Source organism: Phyllostomus hastatus, unplaced genomic scaffold (genome assembly GCF_019186645.2).
Source record: "Phyllostomus hastatus isolate PE091 unplaced genomic scaffold, TTU_PhHast_1.1 phas_contig_948, whole genome shotgun sequence".
NCBI classification, from domain to species: domain Eukaryota; kingdom Metazoa; phylum Chordata; class Mammalia; order Chiroptera; family Phyllostomidae; genus Phyllostomus; species Phyllostomus hastatus.
Window position 1 is genome coordinate 8,068,425 of NW_025333993.1, and position 17,701 is coordinate 8,086,125.

The 17,701-nt window shown below is 61.1% G+C and overlaps 1 protein-coding gene across 5 annotated transcripts in view; it reads left to right on the forward strand.

Moving 5' to 3' along the window:
• The window catches only part of RUNX1 (RUNX family transcription factor 1), a 207,809-nt gene that overhangs the window by 143,693 nt on the left and 46,415 nt on the right, over positions 1–17,701 (forward strand). For all 5 annotated transcript variants that reach the window (XM_045852458.1, XM_045852463.1, XM_045852461.1 and 2 more), the window contains one exon: positions 3,219–3,323. In XM_045852458.1, coding sequence (XP_045708414.1) covers positions 3,219–3,323 — 105 coding nt within the window. The remainder of the gene's footprint in view (positions 1–3,218; positions 3,324–17,701) is intronic.

The window sequence follows — 17,701 nt, forward strand, 5'->3', positions numbered from 1 at the left end:
TCTCTCCGAGCCCTTGGCTTTGCTGCCTGTTCATTGAGAGCGGTGAAATCTATCTGGTTGATTTCATGTGAGTGTCGGGAGGACCAAGTGTTTGAAAGGCTGTGAGTTCCACACAGACCCCCAAAATGCCAGCGACACGCAGAGGGCGATCCTTCGTTGTCATTTGGGAAAGCAGGAGCAGATGGCTGTGGGCGGGGCCGTCCCGAGGTATAAAACGCACCCGGTGCCTGCAGAGCCGGAGAGCAGATGCCCCTGCGGTGCCAAGACCGGTGTCTGTGCTGGGTTACGGGGCGGAGGGGGGGGCATTCCCTGAGAACTGCTGTCCACCAGCACCTCAGAACGCCCCCTTGTTTAGACACAGGCTCTGCAGACGATACCAGGTTACGGTGAGGTCCTTCTGGCTCAGGGTGGGCCCCACATCCAGCCACCGGTGACCTCATAAGAAGAGAAAGGTTTGGGGACAGGGACCCTTGGCAGAAGCAGACCAGGTGATGACGGAGGCGGAGACTAGACTGATGCTTCCGGAAGCCTCGGGAGCCAGGGGCCGCCCGCCACTGCCAGAGCTGGGGCGAGGAGGGGAAGGAAGAAGGGTTCTTCCAAAGAGGCTCCGGAGGGAGCTCGGCCCGGCCAGCACTTGACCTTGGGCCCCCGGCCTCCAGGACCTGGATGATCAAGTCCTGTTGTCGTAAGCCTCCCGGTCAGTGGCGGTGTATTTACAGCAGCCCTGGCAGAGGACACGGGATGGTCACGGCCTCAGAAATGCCGGTGTCGCAGGCCCTGCGGAAGCACACGGGCTGGCGCAGACAGTGCCCGGAGGGCTGCTGTCCAAGATGAAACCGGAGTTGCCAGTGACCGTGCAAGTGGCCCAGGGACCCCCTCACAGGCAGGCCGGGAAACTGAGATCCGGAGTCCAGCCATTTGTACATGAGCTCAAGCTCCCTAACTCCCACCCCACTCCCGGGCCCCCCCAAACCACCCCCCACACACGCACATGCTCAGTCACCGGGGCCGTGCCATCATTCATTGCTTTGGGGTCCTTCCTTTTCCATGACACACCCTCAAAAACTGTGCACCGCATAGAGCCGTAGTGGTTTCACTCAAATGAACTCCCCGAACCTCCCCCCGGACTCTGCCTCTGCACCCAAAGCCCCTTCCACCACCCCCATTCTCACCTTCCTGTGAGGGGACACAGTGGGTGTAGAACCTGGCCCCTGTCCTCTGGCCTCGCAGCCACAAGCCCCACCCCATGCAGCGTGCTGGTCACTCGGAGGGGAGGACTGCGTCGCCAGCAGCCCACACAGCCTGGGACGGAGCTCTGGTCTCGGGGAGGCCCTCCAGGGAGAGCGAGCGAGGGCCGGGCCCCGGGGCGGGGAGGCGGCTGGGGGAAGAACGAGTTCAGGGCGGCCATGCCATGGCTTGTGAGGGGGAGCCCGGCGGCGGCGGGGAGGACTGGGCAGTGAGAATCCTGAATGCTGGTGGCGGGATTCAGGCTGGATGGTGGTGGTGGTGACTCTGGCAGGCTGTTAATGCGGAGGGGACAGACCGGCCAGAAGGCGCAGGGGGCCTGAGGGGTGGGGCTGCTCCCAGGGCTGCCACCGCCTTCCCTGCTCTGGCCGGTGCCTCGAAAGCCACCCACAAACGCGGGACGGGCCGCCGGTCCGGGAGCTTGCCTCCACCGGCCGACCCCCTCGCTGGGCCGGGCCTGCGGCTGCTCCGGCCCACCACTCTGCGTCAGCTCGGTGCCAGCATGGAGGACGAGCGGGGCCGTCACTGGGTAACAATCGAAGGGCGTCCTGAAGACGGCAAACCCCCACGGGCCAAACGAGGGTCCCCCGGGTCCCCGCAGGGAAGGGCAGCCAGCGGGGGAGTGGGGCCGGGGTCCTGGGCCTGCCGGTTCCTCCAGTGCTGCGGGCCCTGGTGCCCCCCTCGCCCCGCCTGTCCGGCCGGCCGTGACCTTGGCCGTAAGGCCACTCAGGGCAAAGCAGCTTGCACCACCTGACCATCACCTGGCGTTGTTCTAGCCACAGGCTTTGCACAGACAGAATGCCGGTCCTTGGGGATTGCCGGGTGGGGTGTCGCGTGATCGGGGGTCGCTGGCTTGCTGTGGCCAAAGGTACGTCCACGGAGCATTTTTCTGGAGGCTTCTCCCGCGTTAAATGTGCACAACGGCTGCCGAACGCCCTGCTCTTCCCGCGTGGGAAGGAGGACCGGGAGCGAACACGGGACCGGGCAGGCGAGTTTGGTTTCCGCGCATCTCTTTCCGGTTGTACTTCATGCCTCGCGGTTGAGAGGGGACCCTGTTGGCCGGAGCACCGTTGTGTTGCTGCAGGAGGTCTGACCGCCGTGGGGTCAGACCCGAGCGTGCTATTGCGGGAAACGGAGGGAGAGAAATAATAAAAGTGAGCACGACACACACTGGCACACACTCCCACCGTCGGCGGCTGTGCACCGGGTGCAACTCCGATGGCGTCCCTCACGGGAACCCGTTCACCCGCCCCTCGGGTTTGTCAGGTGGGAGGAGCTCTGCGTGCCCACCTTCCGGGGAGGGAGCCGCGGGGGGGGGGCCCAGGGAGTAGGTGTAAGTGAAGTGTCTGGACGGAAATCCACGCACGCGCACACACGTGTCTGTAGAGCCGCTGGGGCCTCCGTCTGGCAGCCGCACACTCTCCGGTCCGGGGCTGACCGTACGTTCCGTTTGCCCAGTGGCTTGCGTGCCTCTCACAACCCCTAGCATTTAAAAGTGATATTTAAAATCAATGCGCACTTCGTGTTTTTGAAATACAGGGACTAGTTTTCACTTAGCCTCGAACCGAGGAATTCTGCCTTTCCTCGTCCTCGGCGGTGCAAGCCGCCTGTGAGGGGAGGCGGACCAGGTGTCCTTCACCCGAGTTTTGCCCCGACGGTATAACGGGGGGAAACAGGCCGGGGGAGGGGTGGATGGCGTCCCCTGGGGTCTGGACTCGAAAGGAAACAGATACGAATCTGTCGATCCTGTGTCGTCTGTCGAGGATGAGAAGCCCCGTCGCTATGTGGGGCGTTAGATCCAGCAGACCAGCACAGGCGTGCGTTTCAGAGTTTCGGCAAAGCCAAACTCCAGGGCCTCTTGGGAAAGCACCTCTTCCGGTTCGAGGGCGGGCGTCGGTTCGTAGTCGCTCACTTACCCAGCAGACGTCTGCGGGCTGTCCCCTCACTCCTCCGTGTCCTTTTGTGTCCGACAGGGAAGAGCTTCACTCTGACCATCACCGTCTTCACAAACCCACCGCAAGTTGCCACTTACCACAGAGCCATCAAAATCACCGTGGACGGACCCCGAGAACCTCGAAGTAAGTGGGCCCCCTTGGGGCTGGCACACCCTCGGGGCTGGCACCCTCGGGCACCAGGGACAGGGGCTCGCAATGCTTGGGTTTGACTGGCACCCCTCAAAGGTGGCTCACACCTCCGCCAGAGGGGGGTGTCAGGCCTCTGCGGGGAGAAAGAGTTTTACGGTGGACACTCTGGCTCCTCGGAGGTGCCTCTGAGCACCCCGCTCTCTCCGGAGCACCCCCTCAGAGGGCCGCAGGGAACCAGGCTGACCCCAGTGCACAGGGGGACCCTCTCAGGCTGTGTGCGGCTAAGGACTGGCCCCCAATGCACGGTGGCCTCCATCCAACGAGCTCGGAGACAAACAGGGAGTGGAAGACGGTGCAGGCACCGGGGTGGCCGAAAAAGGCCTGGGGGTCAGAGTGGGCCGCCAGGGCCTGATGAGCCTCCACGCTGGCCTTGCATTCCTTTGTCGAGGCTGCAGATGAAAACTATGAAAATGACCGTTTTCTTTCCGTGGCACGGATCAAAATGTCATTACAGGATTGTTCAAAGCGGAGTGTGGGAGGGGAGGAGCGCCTGGGTGGGAGGCCGGTAAACATCGAAAGATGGCGCCAGGGGAAGAAACGGCTCCGACGAGGGCGGTTTTCTAAGACGGAGTGGGGTTGTTTAGTCTGCAGAGGGATGTCTTCGTGGTGACTTAATGACTGTCTTGGAGTCAACACGAGTGACACTCTTTTCCAAACCACACCCTTCCCGGGGACACGGGCCGTGTCACAGCCCCCGATCGGCGGAGCGAGCTCAATGGCCCCGCCCGGCACCCGTGGGCCCCCAGACTGCAGCGGGGTCCCCAGTGGGAAGCTCGTCCTCTCTCCTCAGCGGGGAGAGGTTCGCCCGCAGGGCTCCTGGCTGTTCCTGGAGGTGTGGAGGCAGGGAGGCCGGGGTGTGGGGCGCAGAGGTGGAGGGTCCGGGCTCTGGCAGCGAGCGAGCGCGTGGCGTTCTGGCTCAGGCGCACCCTGCTGCAAGTCCCGGGCCGTCTGACCCTCTGCCCCCTCTTGTCAGCGACACGGGGAGGGCAGGAGGCTTCTGGGGAAGGGGGAGGGAGTGGGCTGCGTGCCTGGGGCGGAGAGTGAGCCCTGGGGAGGTTCCCCACCTGTGTCTCCCTGGCTTTGCCGGGGGCCCGTCCTGCTGAGCATTCCTCATTGTGGGGGCGCCCCTGGGGCCACTGAGGCCCACCCCAGGGCGTGGCACTGTCTCTGCATGTCGCCCTGGGATCAGGGAACCTCGAAGTGGTCTTTCCTGCCGTCCTGGCTGTCCTGGCCGCAGCCTCCCGGCTGGCTGACCACCTGCAGGAACTGCCCGGGGGCGGCGGCGGCTGTCGCAGTGCCCCGGGGCGGGAAGAGCCCCTCGGTCCCATTTCCACACTCGGTGACTCCATCCCCATCTGACCCACTCTGCCCCACCCCGTCGGCTTTCCCTGGCCCTGCCCAGACTCGGGAAATTCTGGGACTCGGCAGCAAACCCTGATTCCGACTGATCTGCAAAAAGCAGGCCAGACGCAGAGGGCCACACAGTGACACCCGGAGGGACCCGGAGGGACCCGGAGCGACTGTGGCCGCTTCCTGGGTTTCCGAAGTAGGAACGGCCCACGGAGGACTGGCCGTGGCCCTGCTGTAAACACGGCGGGTGCCTTGGGCTCTCCACGGAGGCCCCAGGAGGAAGCAGGCTTAAGCGTAGCCAGGCCCCGGGGGTGGGGTGGGGGGCAGGTGTGACGTGCACGGAAATGGCCGTCGAGGGTGACTGTTTCAGTTAGAAAGGCGTTGTCACTCAGGGCTTGTCCTCACCAACAGAAGCAACAGTTCCTGGGGGAACAAGCCTCAACCTCGTGACCCCCTGTATTGTAATGTACCCCGACGTCTGCCCTCCCCCGGGTACCTTCTGGGATGTTCAGTGAGCACCTGTGCGGTGGTTGGGATTCAGAAAACAAGTGGGCGGGTGCTGTGCCTTTTAAGAAACACCCGTGGGGGGGACACGCACAACCATAGCAGCCGGCGGCCCGTCTGTGTGGTCTCCCCTGCTGGCCGCCGCGTCAGAACTCGGGAAAACAGTCATTACAGGGAAGGCGCTGCAAACAGACTGGAGGGGTTTGCTCCGAGGCGGTAGCCGTGTTTATGGAGTCTTTCCTGCCCAGTGGAATTGGGGGTCAGGGAGAATTAAATTAAAAATTAAATTAAATGAATAATTTTATGCGTATGATATAAAGGGGTCTTGATAGTCTCACATTTCACATGTGGCTTCTAGAAAGACCTCAGAGGCACGCAGGCTCCCGGGTGACTCAAGTCCAGGCTGGCTTTTCTCTCCAGCTCGGGGGGGCCAGCGGGAAAGGGGGGCGGAGCACGGCTTCTCAATTTAGTGTGAGGTTTTCTTCTTATTTGCCTGCCTTGATTCAAGGTGGAAGCCCTTCCTTGTGATGAAGCTCTGCTCACCGCCATGGTTTTAAAAAGGGAGGTTAGCCCTTCTTTCCAGCTTTACTGAGATATGACTGGCACAGTGTGTAAGTTTAAGGGTCACCGCAGGACTCGATGCACAATGTGTCATGACATGGTTGCCACACTAAGATCAGTTAACACGCCCACCCCTCGCAGAGCCACAGTTCGCTGAGAACCTTCGGGGTGCGGGCAGTCAGCCACTTCCCCGTGCCGAGTGCCGTCCCCACGTCCCCAGGACCCGCTCCCACGACCGGGAAGGTGCGCCCCTTGGCCAGCTTCACCCACGTCCTCCCCACCCCGGCCCCGGCAGCCACCAGTCTGCGCTCTGCGTCTGCGCGCTCGGGCTCCCAGGTTCCTCCCGTGAGTGAGATCACCCGGTGCCTGCCCTTCTCCCGGTGACTTCTCTCCCTTAGCACGATGCCCTCCAGGCCCAGCCGGGTTGCCGCACAGAGCGGGCTTTCCTTCTTCTTCGTGGCTGAGTAATATTCCTCTGTGGGAGACACACACGCACGCACACACACGCTACACTTTCTCTGCCCGCTCACCCATCGGGAGGCACTCGGGTGCCTTCGGGGTCTGAGCTGTGGCCAATGACCCACAGCCACTTCCGATGGAGCGTTCAGAGAGGCCGCTGGGTGTCGACCAGGACTCCCCGGCAATGTCAAATCCAGGGGCAGTGACACTTCCAGTGTCCCTTCCTCGTGGCGCTGCTATGAATTCTGGGTAATTCTGGCCAAACGGCCCCAGGCGTGGCCAAGTCAAAGGGTTTTTGAGAAGTTCTCTCATTTCACGAAGTCAAAGCCCATGGGGGCTGCAGGGACCCGGGGCCTGATCGCGTCACAGAGACAGGAAGGCAGCCCCAGACCGGTCGGATGATTTGCACAGATTGAGGAGGAATCGTGGGTGGTGAAGCCAGACACTCGGTGAGGAGCTGCAGATACCCAGCCCTCTACTCTTAGCCGTCCATCCATCCGTCTGTCTGTCCATCGGTCAGCCGTGCACCTGAATTGAACCTGGCCTGGACTGAACTCTCTGGCCCGGCCCGGGCCACCTCAGGCTCGAAACAAGGTTTTGGCCCCGTTGCCGCCTCGCAGGCCCCCCGCCCCCCCCACCGAGAGGCTGCGGAGAGGGAAACGGCTGCGCGTCTTTGCCGGTGCAGAGCCCTCACCTTGAGGCATGTGTGTGGGGGGGGACCGGAAGGACAGCTTCTCGCAGGCCACCCCCCACTCCGGTGGTTAACTGCAAAGGAGAGGGCACGCCACAGCCAGCTGTTGGCGGGGCCGATGGGAAGGGACCCTGATGTTTCAGACCAGGGGAGCCGTTCGTGGTGGGAAACCAGGTTTCCTGCGGAGGGGGCGCTCCGTCGGGAGGTGCTCTCGGCCGGGGTCCGTGCGCACAAGCAGTGGTGGGCCGGGAACCACTCACTCGGTGGCTCGCTAACGCACGGGAAGATTGTCTTCTCCTTAAGCCTGAAAGATAGAGTGAAGGGTTGGTTTTTTTTTAAAAAGAGTGTTTGACGGTTGTTTTTATGTGGCTTTGTGTATTTGGAGGACCTCGTGCAAAACTGCGGCCCGGTCCACGTGCCTGGGATTCAGGCCGCGTGTCTGTACGAGGATAATGCTGAGATGCCAGACCGCCTCCTCGGCAGATGCTGCATGAAACCACCTGGACCCGTGGACTAGCTCAGTGCCGGGCGGGAGGATGTTTCGCTGAGTCGATGGGGAGGAGGGCGAGCCCTGGTACAGGTCGGGGGGCGGGGGGGCGGGGGTCCCAGGGCCATGGGGTTGGACAGTCATCCTGATGTCATGCACTGTCGTCACCTGTCTAGCCAGGAACCTGTTGCATCTGGAACTCTGAGTAACCTCATTTAAAAACTGAAAAGGTTAATCAAACAAACACGGGCCGTCCCTGGGGCACCGTCTGCCCGCGGGCTGGGCGGCCCACAGGGGTGGGGCTGTGCGCGAGCCCTCCGGCGTCGCGGCGGCGGGTGACGGGGAGGCGCTGCTACCCAGAAACTCGGGAACATGCTGTTTTCTGGGGCCTCGTTTTTTGACACCAACCAACCTTTTTGTTTCTTTTTCTAAAATAAGGAGTTACAGTTGAAAATAGGTCGATGGAAGGGCCCAGCTCTCCGTCGCTCAGTCACTCTGTTGAGGGCTCTGTGGCAATTGCGTCAACAAGGAATGTCGTTTTCTTCTATGATTTTGAGTGTAAGTAGCAAACTGGGAATACACATACAGAGGGGAAACAGGGTCTTTGTATAATAAATTGCAAGTACGTTTCGGGTAAAAGGAGGAACTTGTAAAGGGTCCCTATGCCCTGAGGATGATAATGGGCCCCTAAGCACTTAAAGTCCAGTTCACCCAGAAAAGTGTGGGCTGAGAAGTGTTTGCAGGTTGTTCCTGTGACCCACTGACACACAGCTATTTTTTGACACGTTATTGTCTCTTCATCGTAAAGACACCTACTAACACGAATAGCTCGCCGCACGGTGGTGCGCCCGGCACTGTTCACAGCGCGGGCCTGGGCGGGCGGAGAGCGTCTTGGCGAGAGCAGCCAGAGCAGCGGACGCAGGGAGACGGGAAGCCTCTTGCCAAGGTCGCAGGTCGGCCGGCAGAATGGAGACGGCGCAGCCCCGGCGCTGGGACCCGACGTCTGGTTTTAAGAGCGGCACCAGTTACTCCCTGAGCTTCGTCCATCGTATTGACGTGTCTGTGCCAGAAGTGTTTTAGTAGGAGAGTTATCGCTCCAGTTCTGGTGCAGATACAGCTCTCTTGCAGAAGGCAGAGCCTCGCCATCTAGGCAGCTGTCACTTTTGTCCCGACACGAAGGGGCCGGCGGCTTTCCTTGGGCGGGGCTTGGGGACGTGTGGGGGGTGGGGGGGCCGCTGCGCTGCTATGCATGCAATGGCCGGCTCCACGTCTGTCGCCGGGGTCTGCCTGCGGGCCCGGCCTCCATGGGGACTGGGGGAGGGGGGTGCACAACACACAGCTCTTCCTTCAGTGCCGCCTGCAGAAACAACGTGACAAAAATGACTGCCAGGGGAACAGTTCGAGTCTGGTCCCCCTTTGGTGCGTCTTCCTAGAGGGCCCGCGTGCACAGCTCTCGGCCCACCGGGGGATGAAAATGTGTGCCCTTCCCCCGCACCCCCGGAGTGGTCAGTGGGATGCCAGACGGTCCCATAGGTCCGTGATCTCAGGGTTTCCACTTTGCCACTTTGCTCGTGTCGCCATCTTCCAGGTGACGAGCGGCACTCTGCCCAAGGCCTCTCCCCTTAGGCTCTTCCAGTGCCGGCTTTGGACTCTAGTTCTTTCTAGACAGAGTCTCGACCCACAACAGAAAAGGTCGTGATTCTTCCTCCCCCCCCCCACTCGAGTAGAAAGCAGGAGACAGACAGAGGGTCAACGAGGAGAAAGGCTTCTGCCTTCCATTCCTCCTCCCGCGTCGAAGGGCCTGTTGGTGCTGGGGCGGGCCGTCGGGGGTGGCTCCCACCGGCACTGGGTTGCCCTCAGGGCCGAGTCCCCAGCCGCCTTAGGACCCAGCAGGAGCCGCTCTTAAAGCCTTAATTACAATCCTGCCTAACTGGGTCCGGCGAATTTGAGAATCTCTTTCTGTTTATTATTTTAGTGGCATCAAGGTAGACCGAGAAGAGTTTTATGTACCGTATTTGACCGTGTATAATCCGCACTTTGGGGCCCACATTTTTGAGGGGAAAATGAGGATGCACGTTATACACGGGCAGTTGTTAATTCCATTATCTATAGAAATGTCTTTAATTCTTTTATTTATGTTTATGCATTTAAAGTGTAACTCCAGAAAGCAATAATGATACCCATATGCGAAATAACATCCTGAAACATGATCATCAGTTTTCTTTCTAAATAGAAATAAGTAAAACATTGAGTGAAAAATTTAAAGAGTTTTTTTTTTCCTGAAAGTTTGAGCTAAAAACACGGGCGTGCATCATACACGTGGCAAAATGTGGTCCCTCAAGATTCCCCTGGACCCTGACCCTTGCATCTGCGGCGGATTGAATGCCTGCCAAGGTCCGCGAGGGTCCCCGGGGCGGATGGGACGGATAGGACGGATGGGAATGTCCGGCGGCCCTGGAGGGGGTGGGCTTCCGCCCCAGCAGCAGGAGTGCCCCGCCTGGTGAGCTCGCTGAGACCCGGGCAGGCCTGCGATGCCGTGGTGACGAGCCCCCCCCCCCCCGCGAGACAGAGTCCTTCAGGCTTTCGCACGGCATTTCTGCAGCACTTCTGCAGAAAGGACGGGAGAAGTCCCTTCCCGGTACCGGGGCAGCTCCAAGAAACGATCTGGGCATCTTCCCAGTGGGGTCGGGGAGAGGAGGAACAGAAACTGAAATCGCTACCTCGCGTTTCTCTTTCCTTGGGGGCCGCCAGCCCACTCCCGAGCGCCACCCCACCGAGGGCGGCCCGGGCGCCGACCTCACAGCCCTCGCGGCAGGACGCCCTGCGCGGGGCACTGACTGGATAAACAGCCCCGTCTGCGCTCCGGCTTCGGTCTCTCCATCCGAGACGCGGAGAGGTCTCTGGGTCCTGAACCGGGGGACCTGGGTTTCACGCTGGCGCCTCCAGGCCGGTGGGTGTGAACCCGGGCATGTCGGTCCCTTCACCCTCCTTCCTCTTCCCCCAGACCAGGCAGTGGGACCAGGTAATCTCTGAATTAGTTCCCACTCGGAGGGGCCGACAAAAAAATGTCGTCAGGAAAACCGAGCTATTGGTGCCCCACAAACGGGGCCCCTGAGGAGCCAGCCAAGCTCCCGGGGCCCCGGTCCTGTGTACGCCGGCGTGTCCCCATGCTCCCACGTCACACTCAGGGTGTCCTCTTCCTTCGCTGTGAATTTGTAAGAGGGCTTTCGTCATCCGTGTTTGAAATGACCTGGCCGTGAGCAACCCACTGGATTTCCCGCAGCCCTGACTTCGCAGCCGTCGACTCGTGAGCACAGCCGGAGGTGGGAAGCCACGTGGGCTCGTGCTGGCTGCGTGGGTGACCGTCCCCGGGGGCCACGGGCCCGGCCGGGCCTCCGTGGACAAGAACGGGGGCTGTTCTCATGGGGCTGGAAGGCAGTGTGAATTATGGGGAACCACGCCTGGGACACGAGGGGCGGTGGGGGCACGGAGCAAAGGCTTAAGAGCCCTTGGCTCTAGGAAAACGAAACAAAAAAGAATTGCAAACCCGACGTTTAAAAATGCATGAAGCTGCATCACATTGCATCTTTTTAGATGTTGAATTAAACATTTATACATTTTGATTTTTTTTTTCAGTATTCCTTTTGTTTGTAGACCCAGTCCAGTGTCTTTTCTGGCACTTTCAGGGGCTCTTGTGACGCCCTGGGCACTGCTGCTAAGCCCCGGGGCTGAGATGGCCTTGCCCCCGAATGTCAGGCCTGGTGAAACACTTCAGGGAAAATCCTGTCTGAGTAACACTGCAAGTTGGCATTTGATTCTGCCAAGCAGGTTCTTTCCAAAATATGCATGAGGTGGTTGTAGGAGAGGCTCTTCCACACTGTTCTAGAAAACCGGCCCAAAACGTGCCAGAGTCTTGGGGTACGGTCGAGTGTGGCTCGCCTGCGGGGGGGCGCTGGGACCACCAGCGACCCCCAAGCTTTGCAGCGATGAAAGCGCACTCCCCCTCTGAGTTTCTGAAAGCAATGTGCCTCTCTGACCTTGTTCTGCGTGGGGTTTGGTTTTGTTTTGTTTTGTGCGTATCTGTCTGTCTGGTGGGCTTTTCTTTGCTGCCCCGTCCCCGCCCCCAAGACTCTCAGTGGCTCATCCAGTGCTCAGAGCTCACTGGGGCACCTTCGCTGCAGGAGCCGCCCCTCTGTGGTCTGCCGCCTCCCTCCTGGCAGCCTGATGGAGCAGCCCCCACCCCGGGACGGCTGAGGGTGGGGTCCGTGGGTGCCATCCAGTTGCATTTTGGAGAGAACGGGAGCCCCGGTGTGGGGAGCCTTGGCAGCTCCGGGGGCAAGTGGTCCTGGTCCTATACGAGACTCCACGGCGGGTAGGCGGACCCACAGCTGGTGGGTGGGTCAAGGAGGCACGGCCGTGGGTTTCTCAGCTCTGGGAGGGGCTCAGAATTTTTTTCTAAACGTGAGCCGCTTTCCATTTTTCACTTTGAAAAAAAAGAAAAAACGTTTGTTGAATTTTCCCAAAGGCTTGGGTTTTTCCCTGTAAAGCTGTGTAGCCAAGAAGGCCATGAGTAAGAACTGGATTCAATGAGTCTCATAATCTCCACAGCCGCCGCCACCACCACCCCAAATACACACGCGTGCGCGCACATGCACACACACGCACACGCACACGCACACACACACCGCCCCGAGGATCGGCGTCAGCAAGTCCAGGGAGGGCCAGCCCCCAGCACGAGCTCTGTGCCTGAGCTCGCGAGCTAACCTGCAAACCTGGGTGCTCCCTTCCTTTCCACGTTCTTTTCCTCCGTAAACAATTTGTCTCAAAGCTTTGCTTTCTTGCCGTCAAGAAGGGGGTGAACCAGGCACAATCTGTTACTGGGCGTTCCAGCTGCATTACCAGACACGTCGCAAGACACTGACATTTGGTTGGACGGGAAATGACTTCTTCAAAGTGTGACTTACGTGTGGTCTATTTATATCAAGTTCCACACACAACTAAGTCACGCAGTGTTGTTCGGAAAATTCACTCTGGCCAGTAGCTGAACATTCTGGAGATGAAAGACCAGGTTTTGTTTTGTTTTTTTTTAAATGTAAGTACCCAAAGCAAATGGGTTTTTTCCCAGTTGCCTGTTTTGTTTTGTTTTTTAAAGGAACACAGTCAAATTAACCTGCCGAGTCCCCGCTGTGCGAGTTGGGTACTTCCGTCAATCACACGCGCGCAGGCCCACGGAAGCCCGTGCTGACGGACGCGGACCCCGTCCCTGGCACCCCCAGCTGCCCTCCCACCCCGGGGTGTCCGGCGTCTGAGATTCTGTTTGTCGGGGTTTGGTTTGGGCTCACACGGCTTGCAGGCGGTCGGTCTTCTGGTCACGTGGGGTGAGCAGTTCACGTCCGGAATAGGTCATCTCTCCAGGACTAGATACATGTACGGCGCTCTCTGGGTCCTTCCCCGACCTCCTCTCATTTCCCCTGACCTTTGCGGCGGCTCTGCGAGCCCTCCGGTGCACACACGCACGCCGGAGCGCCGTGGAGGAATGCGCTCGCTGACGTCTTCGCCGTCATCTCCGACATTGCTGCCAGGGCACGCCCGAGCTCCAGAAATGAGGCGGGGGGCCCGAGGGCGGCAGGCGGGAGTTGGGAGCCGAGTCAGCCAGGTGCCGCACCTGGGCCCCTGCTTCCTCCTCCCTGGGGTCCGCGTCCCCATCTGCAGAGTGGGCTTAGGGACACCTGTCTTGCTGGGGCGCTGAGGACTACCTGACACAGACAGAGGCAGATGGCAGGGGTCGCCGGCCACCCCAGGCGGGGAGAGCGGGCTGCCTGATCCAGCCACGCCCCTCCCCCAGGGTCGGTGGGCCCCCCCATGCTCAGCGTCCTCTGCAGGGGGTGGAAGAGACCAGGAGGCGGTGCCCCCACCTGGGGAGCATCCTGTGTGACGGGATGAGGCAGCACAGGGGAGGGCAGCCCGTGCCAGGCACAGAGGGCCCCTTACACGTTAGCTGTTATTAAGGTGCCGCCCCAGGGCACAGACCGGCCCCTTCCCCTCCCGCCGCAGCCCTCCCCGGGGGCAACTCCTGGAGCTCGGCCCATGCCGGGGCCGGGCATGTGCCGTTGCCGGTTCACTTTTAAAAAACCCCTGGCGGAGTGTGCCCTCAGAAGACAATACAATAAGGGCTTTTCTTTCTTTTCTTCCCCTTGCACCCCATCGGTATTCACTCCAACGCCCAGATCACTGAACTGACTTCGACAACTGATTCCTCACTGGAGCAAAACCCTACTGCCCTGTTTCCGTGCAGAAACACGGTCCTTCTTCTCAAACAATGATTTTATCAAAATGTAGCCATGTCCTGGCTGGACGTTAGTCCTCCTGCTGCCGAGGGACCCGGCGGGACTCTTAGCACCTGGAAGGTCCCACCGGGCCATCCGGAGGACAGGGGTGGCCGTGGGGGCTCCGTCTGCAGGCGCAGGGCCGTTCAGGGTGACCCGAGGTCGTATGCAGGGGTGGGCGAGAGTTGGATTGCCGTTGTGCTGGCAATAACACAATGTTCAATGCACAAATGATGCTGCAAGAACAGACCCCGTGTTTCGCCTACTCGTGACGGCAAACCTGCTTTTGCCCGCCCCTGTACACCACGGGGCTCTGTAAGCGGTCTGTCAGTCAGAGGATGTGATAGACAGGTCATTGGATAACAGGTCATAGACAGTAGACGCCTTTATTATTATTGTTCTTGTTGCTGCTGTGTGTGTGTTACATAAAAGTCTGAGGGATCTTATGTAAAACATCACTGGCTTCTTTTTTTTTTAACTGAGAATTTTTTTTAAAGATGGGTCATCTTTTTTTTATTTTTAGAGAGGGAAGGGAGGGAGAAAGAGAGAGAGAGAGGAACATCAGTGTGCGGTTGCTGGGGGTCGTGGCCTGCAACCCAGGCATGTGCCCTGACTGGGAATCGAACCTGCAACACTTTGCTTCGCAGCCCGCGCTCCATCCACTGAGCTACACCAGCCAGGGCTGGATCACTGGCTTCTTGAAGGTAGATTTCCTCTCATAATGCTTTGGGGACCGACGAGAAGCAAATTGTAGAAAAAGGTAAGGACGCCGAACCAGCCCCCTCCGTACACACAGGCTCTCAGGGACTTCACCCTGGGCCATCACGCGACACCAACTCTGTCTTCCCAGGCAGCCGTGCGCCCTTGGGGACGGTGGGGACACAGAGCAGCGGCCGTGGCCGTCTTCAGAGTCGGGCCGTGTTTAACGCGCAGGTCTCCTCCAAAACCAAGTGCGATTGTCTTTTCTCTGTGACTCCGATTCCACTTTCTTTCCACGCGGGGTTTGCGCAGCGTCTGAGGTCTCGGTGCAACTTTCTTCGTCCTTATTCGCGGTTGGTTTGGGCTTTGCCCGTGGCGTTTCATAGACACTGCTGCCTGGGGGTTCTGGGTGAGATTTCGGGGGGTGAGGTGTGACGCCCCCGAGCCGGGGTGCCAGCTGCCCCGGGTAGGGGGGGTTGGTCAGGGCTGCGGCTGCTCGGAGGGGACAGCCTCCTGAGGCCCAGGGGGGGCAGGGGGCGGGCCTGCTGGCCAACGGGCTGCAGGAGGAGGCAGGCTGGGAGAAACTCGCCCCGTTCCTCGTTCCTCGGGTGATTCAGCCAGTCTCAAAACAAACAGGTAGCTGAGGGCAGGGAGAAAGAACTGGAAAAGGCTGAAATCTGAGTCTCGGGGGCCGAGCTCCTCTCAGGAGCCGCCTGTTGAACTGACGAGCGCCCTGAGCCCTGGGCCAGGGAGCGGCCCGCCCAGTGGAGGGGCCCCACCGGCCTTCCTTCCGGTCCAGGCTGCGCTCCGAGGCCCAGCGGCCCACGTGCCGCCTCCGAACCTCAGTCTCCCCATCTGCAGGGCGACGGAGGGCGGCCGAGAGGGTCCGATGAGTTACAGACCCTCATCGGCTCCCCAAAGTGGGACTTGACCTCCAGGGGAGGGATCGCATTTTCCCCCCACACCGTTTTCCCACCTGCGAAAGGAGAGGAGCCCGGGCGGAGCCGCTGCCGTCAGCCTGGGGAGACAGAGACCCTGCGCTGGGGGGAGGCGGGGCCAGAGAGAGGAGGGGGTGGGTGGGGAGGGGCCGGGGCCCAGTCCCCACGCTGGAGAGAGGAAGAAAGGTCTGCTCCAGAGTGACAGGCTCCAGCTAGGAGGAATCACCCTAGCTAGACTTCCCATGGCTTTGACATCATCATCATCATCATCATCATCATCATTATTATTATTATTATTAAAGACCTCCTTAGACCCACAAAGTGCTCAGTTGTGCAGCCACAGGCACCCGGCGCGGCCAGCCTGCCGGAGCTGGCCGGCCAGAGACCCCCGAGGCACTTCTCTGCCGCCGACAGGAGCAAGATGGCGTGGGCCCCGCTGGTGGGGGTCTCGGGGCCAGGCCGTCCCCCCCACCGGGCCTCCCCGCAGTATTATGGGCTGTTCTTCATTACCTGCCCTACCTATCTCCACAATCTAGCCGCAAACAGCTTTGGTCGACCACACCACTTCCCTATTGAAAGTTAATACTGTTTGACTCATTCTGTGTCGCCAAGCCGGAGCCAAAGAAAACAAGCCAGAGAACAGGCGGCCTGTGTGGAGTTTGGAGAGCTCCCAGAGGCCCCGCTCTCAAAGCCCCGTACAGTAGCCTTACTATGTCTCGCTGCTGCTGCTGCTGCTGCAGCTGCGGAGAAAATGAAGGAAGCAGAAGTGGTTAAAAAAAAAGCCGAGGGTGGAGAAGACACAGGGAAGGGAGCAGGGTGGGGGCCGCCTCGGGCTGGGCGAAGGCGCGGCGTGACCTGTCGGCTGTGGTGGGGGCCCGCGCCCTGAGCCGAGAGGCGGCTTTTCCATGCCCAGTACTCGCTCTCTCGAGGGAGAGGGGCTGTGGACGGGGGCCAACGGAGAGAAGGTTGCACACGTCCGCTGAGAAGGCGGCGAGGCTCTGGCGTTCCTGGTGGAGGGCGCTGGACGCCGGTCCCAGCGGGCCGGCCCTGCCCAGCCGGCGTCCCTGGGTGGGGACTCGGGAAGGAGGGAAGGAAGGGAGGAAGGAAGGAAGGAAGGAAGGGAAGGAGGGAAAGGCTGCTGCCTCTCCACCGGGAAGGGTTTGGACAGGACAGCGCGCCGGGTTTGAGAGGGAAGCGTGGTCGGCCTTGTCGGCCTCCGTGCCATGACGGCTCAGGTGGGGTCACCTGGGAGCACAGGGGCACGTGTGTCCGGGGCGGACGTCACCTGGCAAGCAGTGGGACCGCTGCCTTCCCCACGGTGCCGTGGCCCCTGGGAGCCCCAGCCAGAGCGCCACTCGCCACGTCCGACTCAGTGGCAGAGCCGCCTCCCCGGCCCCCGAGCTCCTGGTCAGGTGGGGGCCGACCACAGTGGATGGCGGTCGGCCTAGTGACGAGACGGCCATCCCCGAAGTGACCTGAACGCGGTTTCCCTGGACGGCGCGAGGCAGGCCCGGAGCCGGCGAGAAACGACCGGTTCCTGTTTGGTGGCTTTCTGACGAGCCTGCTCTCGGGAGCTGGAGCGCCCCTGGGTGCCGGGGACCCTCCGTGCCAGTCGGGGCCCGCTCGGCCATCTCGCCAGGACTCTGCCTGGCCCTGGGCCTCCCGCTTCCACGAGGCCAGCCCAGATGGCAGGTGGCATTAGTGACACCATGGGGGTGGGGGACCCCGCCGCCCCAGCCCCGCTGCTGAGAACGGCCTGGGCCGGCACGCCAGCCCTGGGAAATGGGAGGGAACGGCCTGAGCTCCGAGGAGCCCCCGCACGCACGGAGGCCACCCTCAGCTGCCGGTGCTCGGCCCAGGACACATGCGGCCCAGGACACACGCGGCCCAGGACAGGGGGGAGGGGGGGGGCTGGTTCACACATCCACTCGCCCAGGTTCACTGAGCCGCCAGCCGGCCCGGAGAGGACTCTCGGTTTACCCGGGTCCTGCCGGGACAGGCTCGGCGCCCCTGCCAGGAATGCGCGGAATGAGCCTTGCGCCAGCACAGGGGGAGTGGAGACCTGCAGCGAGGTCAGAGGCCTGTGCGGACGCACGCGGGGCTGCCTGGCCGTGTGACCTCACGAAGTAGGCGGGGCCTGCGGGCCTCCGGGTCGCTGTCTCCTTTTCCTGGGAACTCGCCCTGGGGCTAGCAGGCTGGCTGTGCTGAGCGCCTGACCGGAAAGCCAGTCCCGGAGGCTCCAGGCAGCCTGAGTCCTCTCTCCACCTCCCCCAGCCCCCCATCCCACCCCGCCCCGC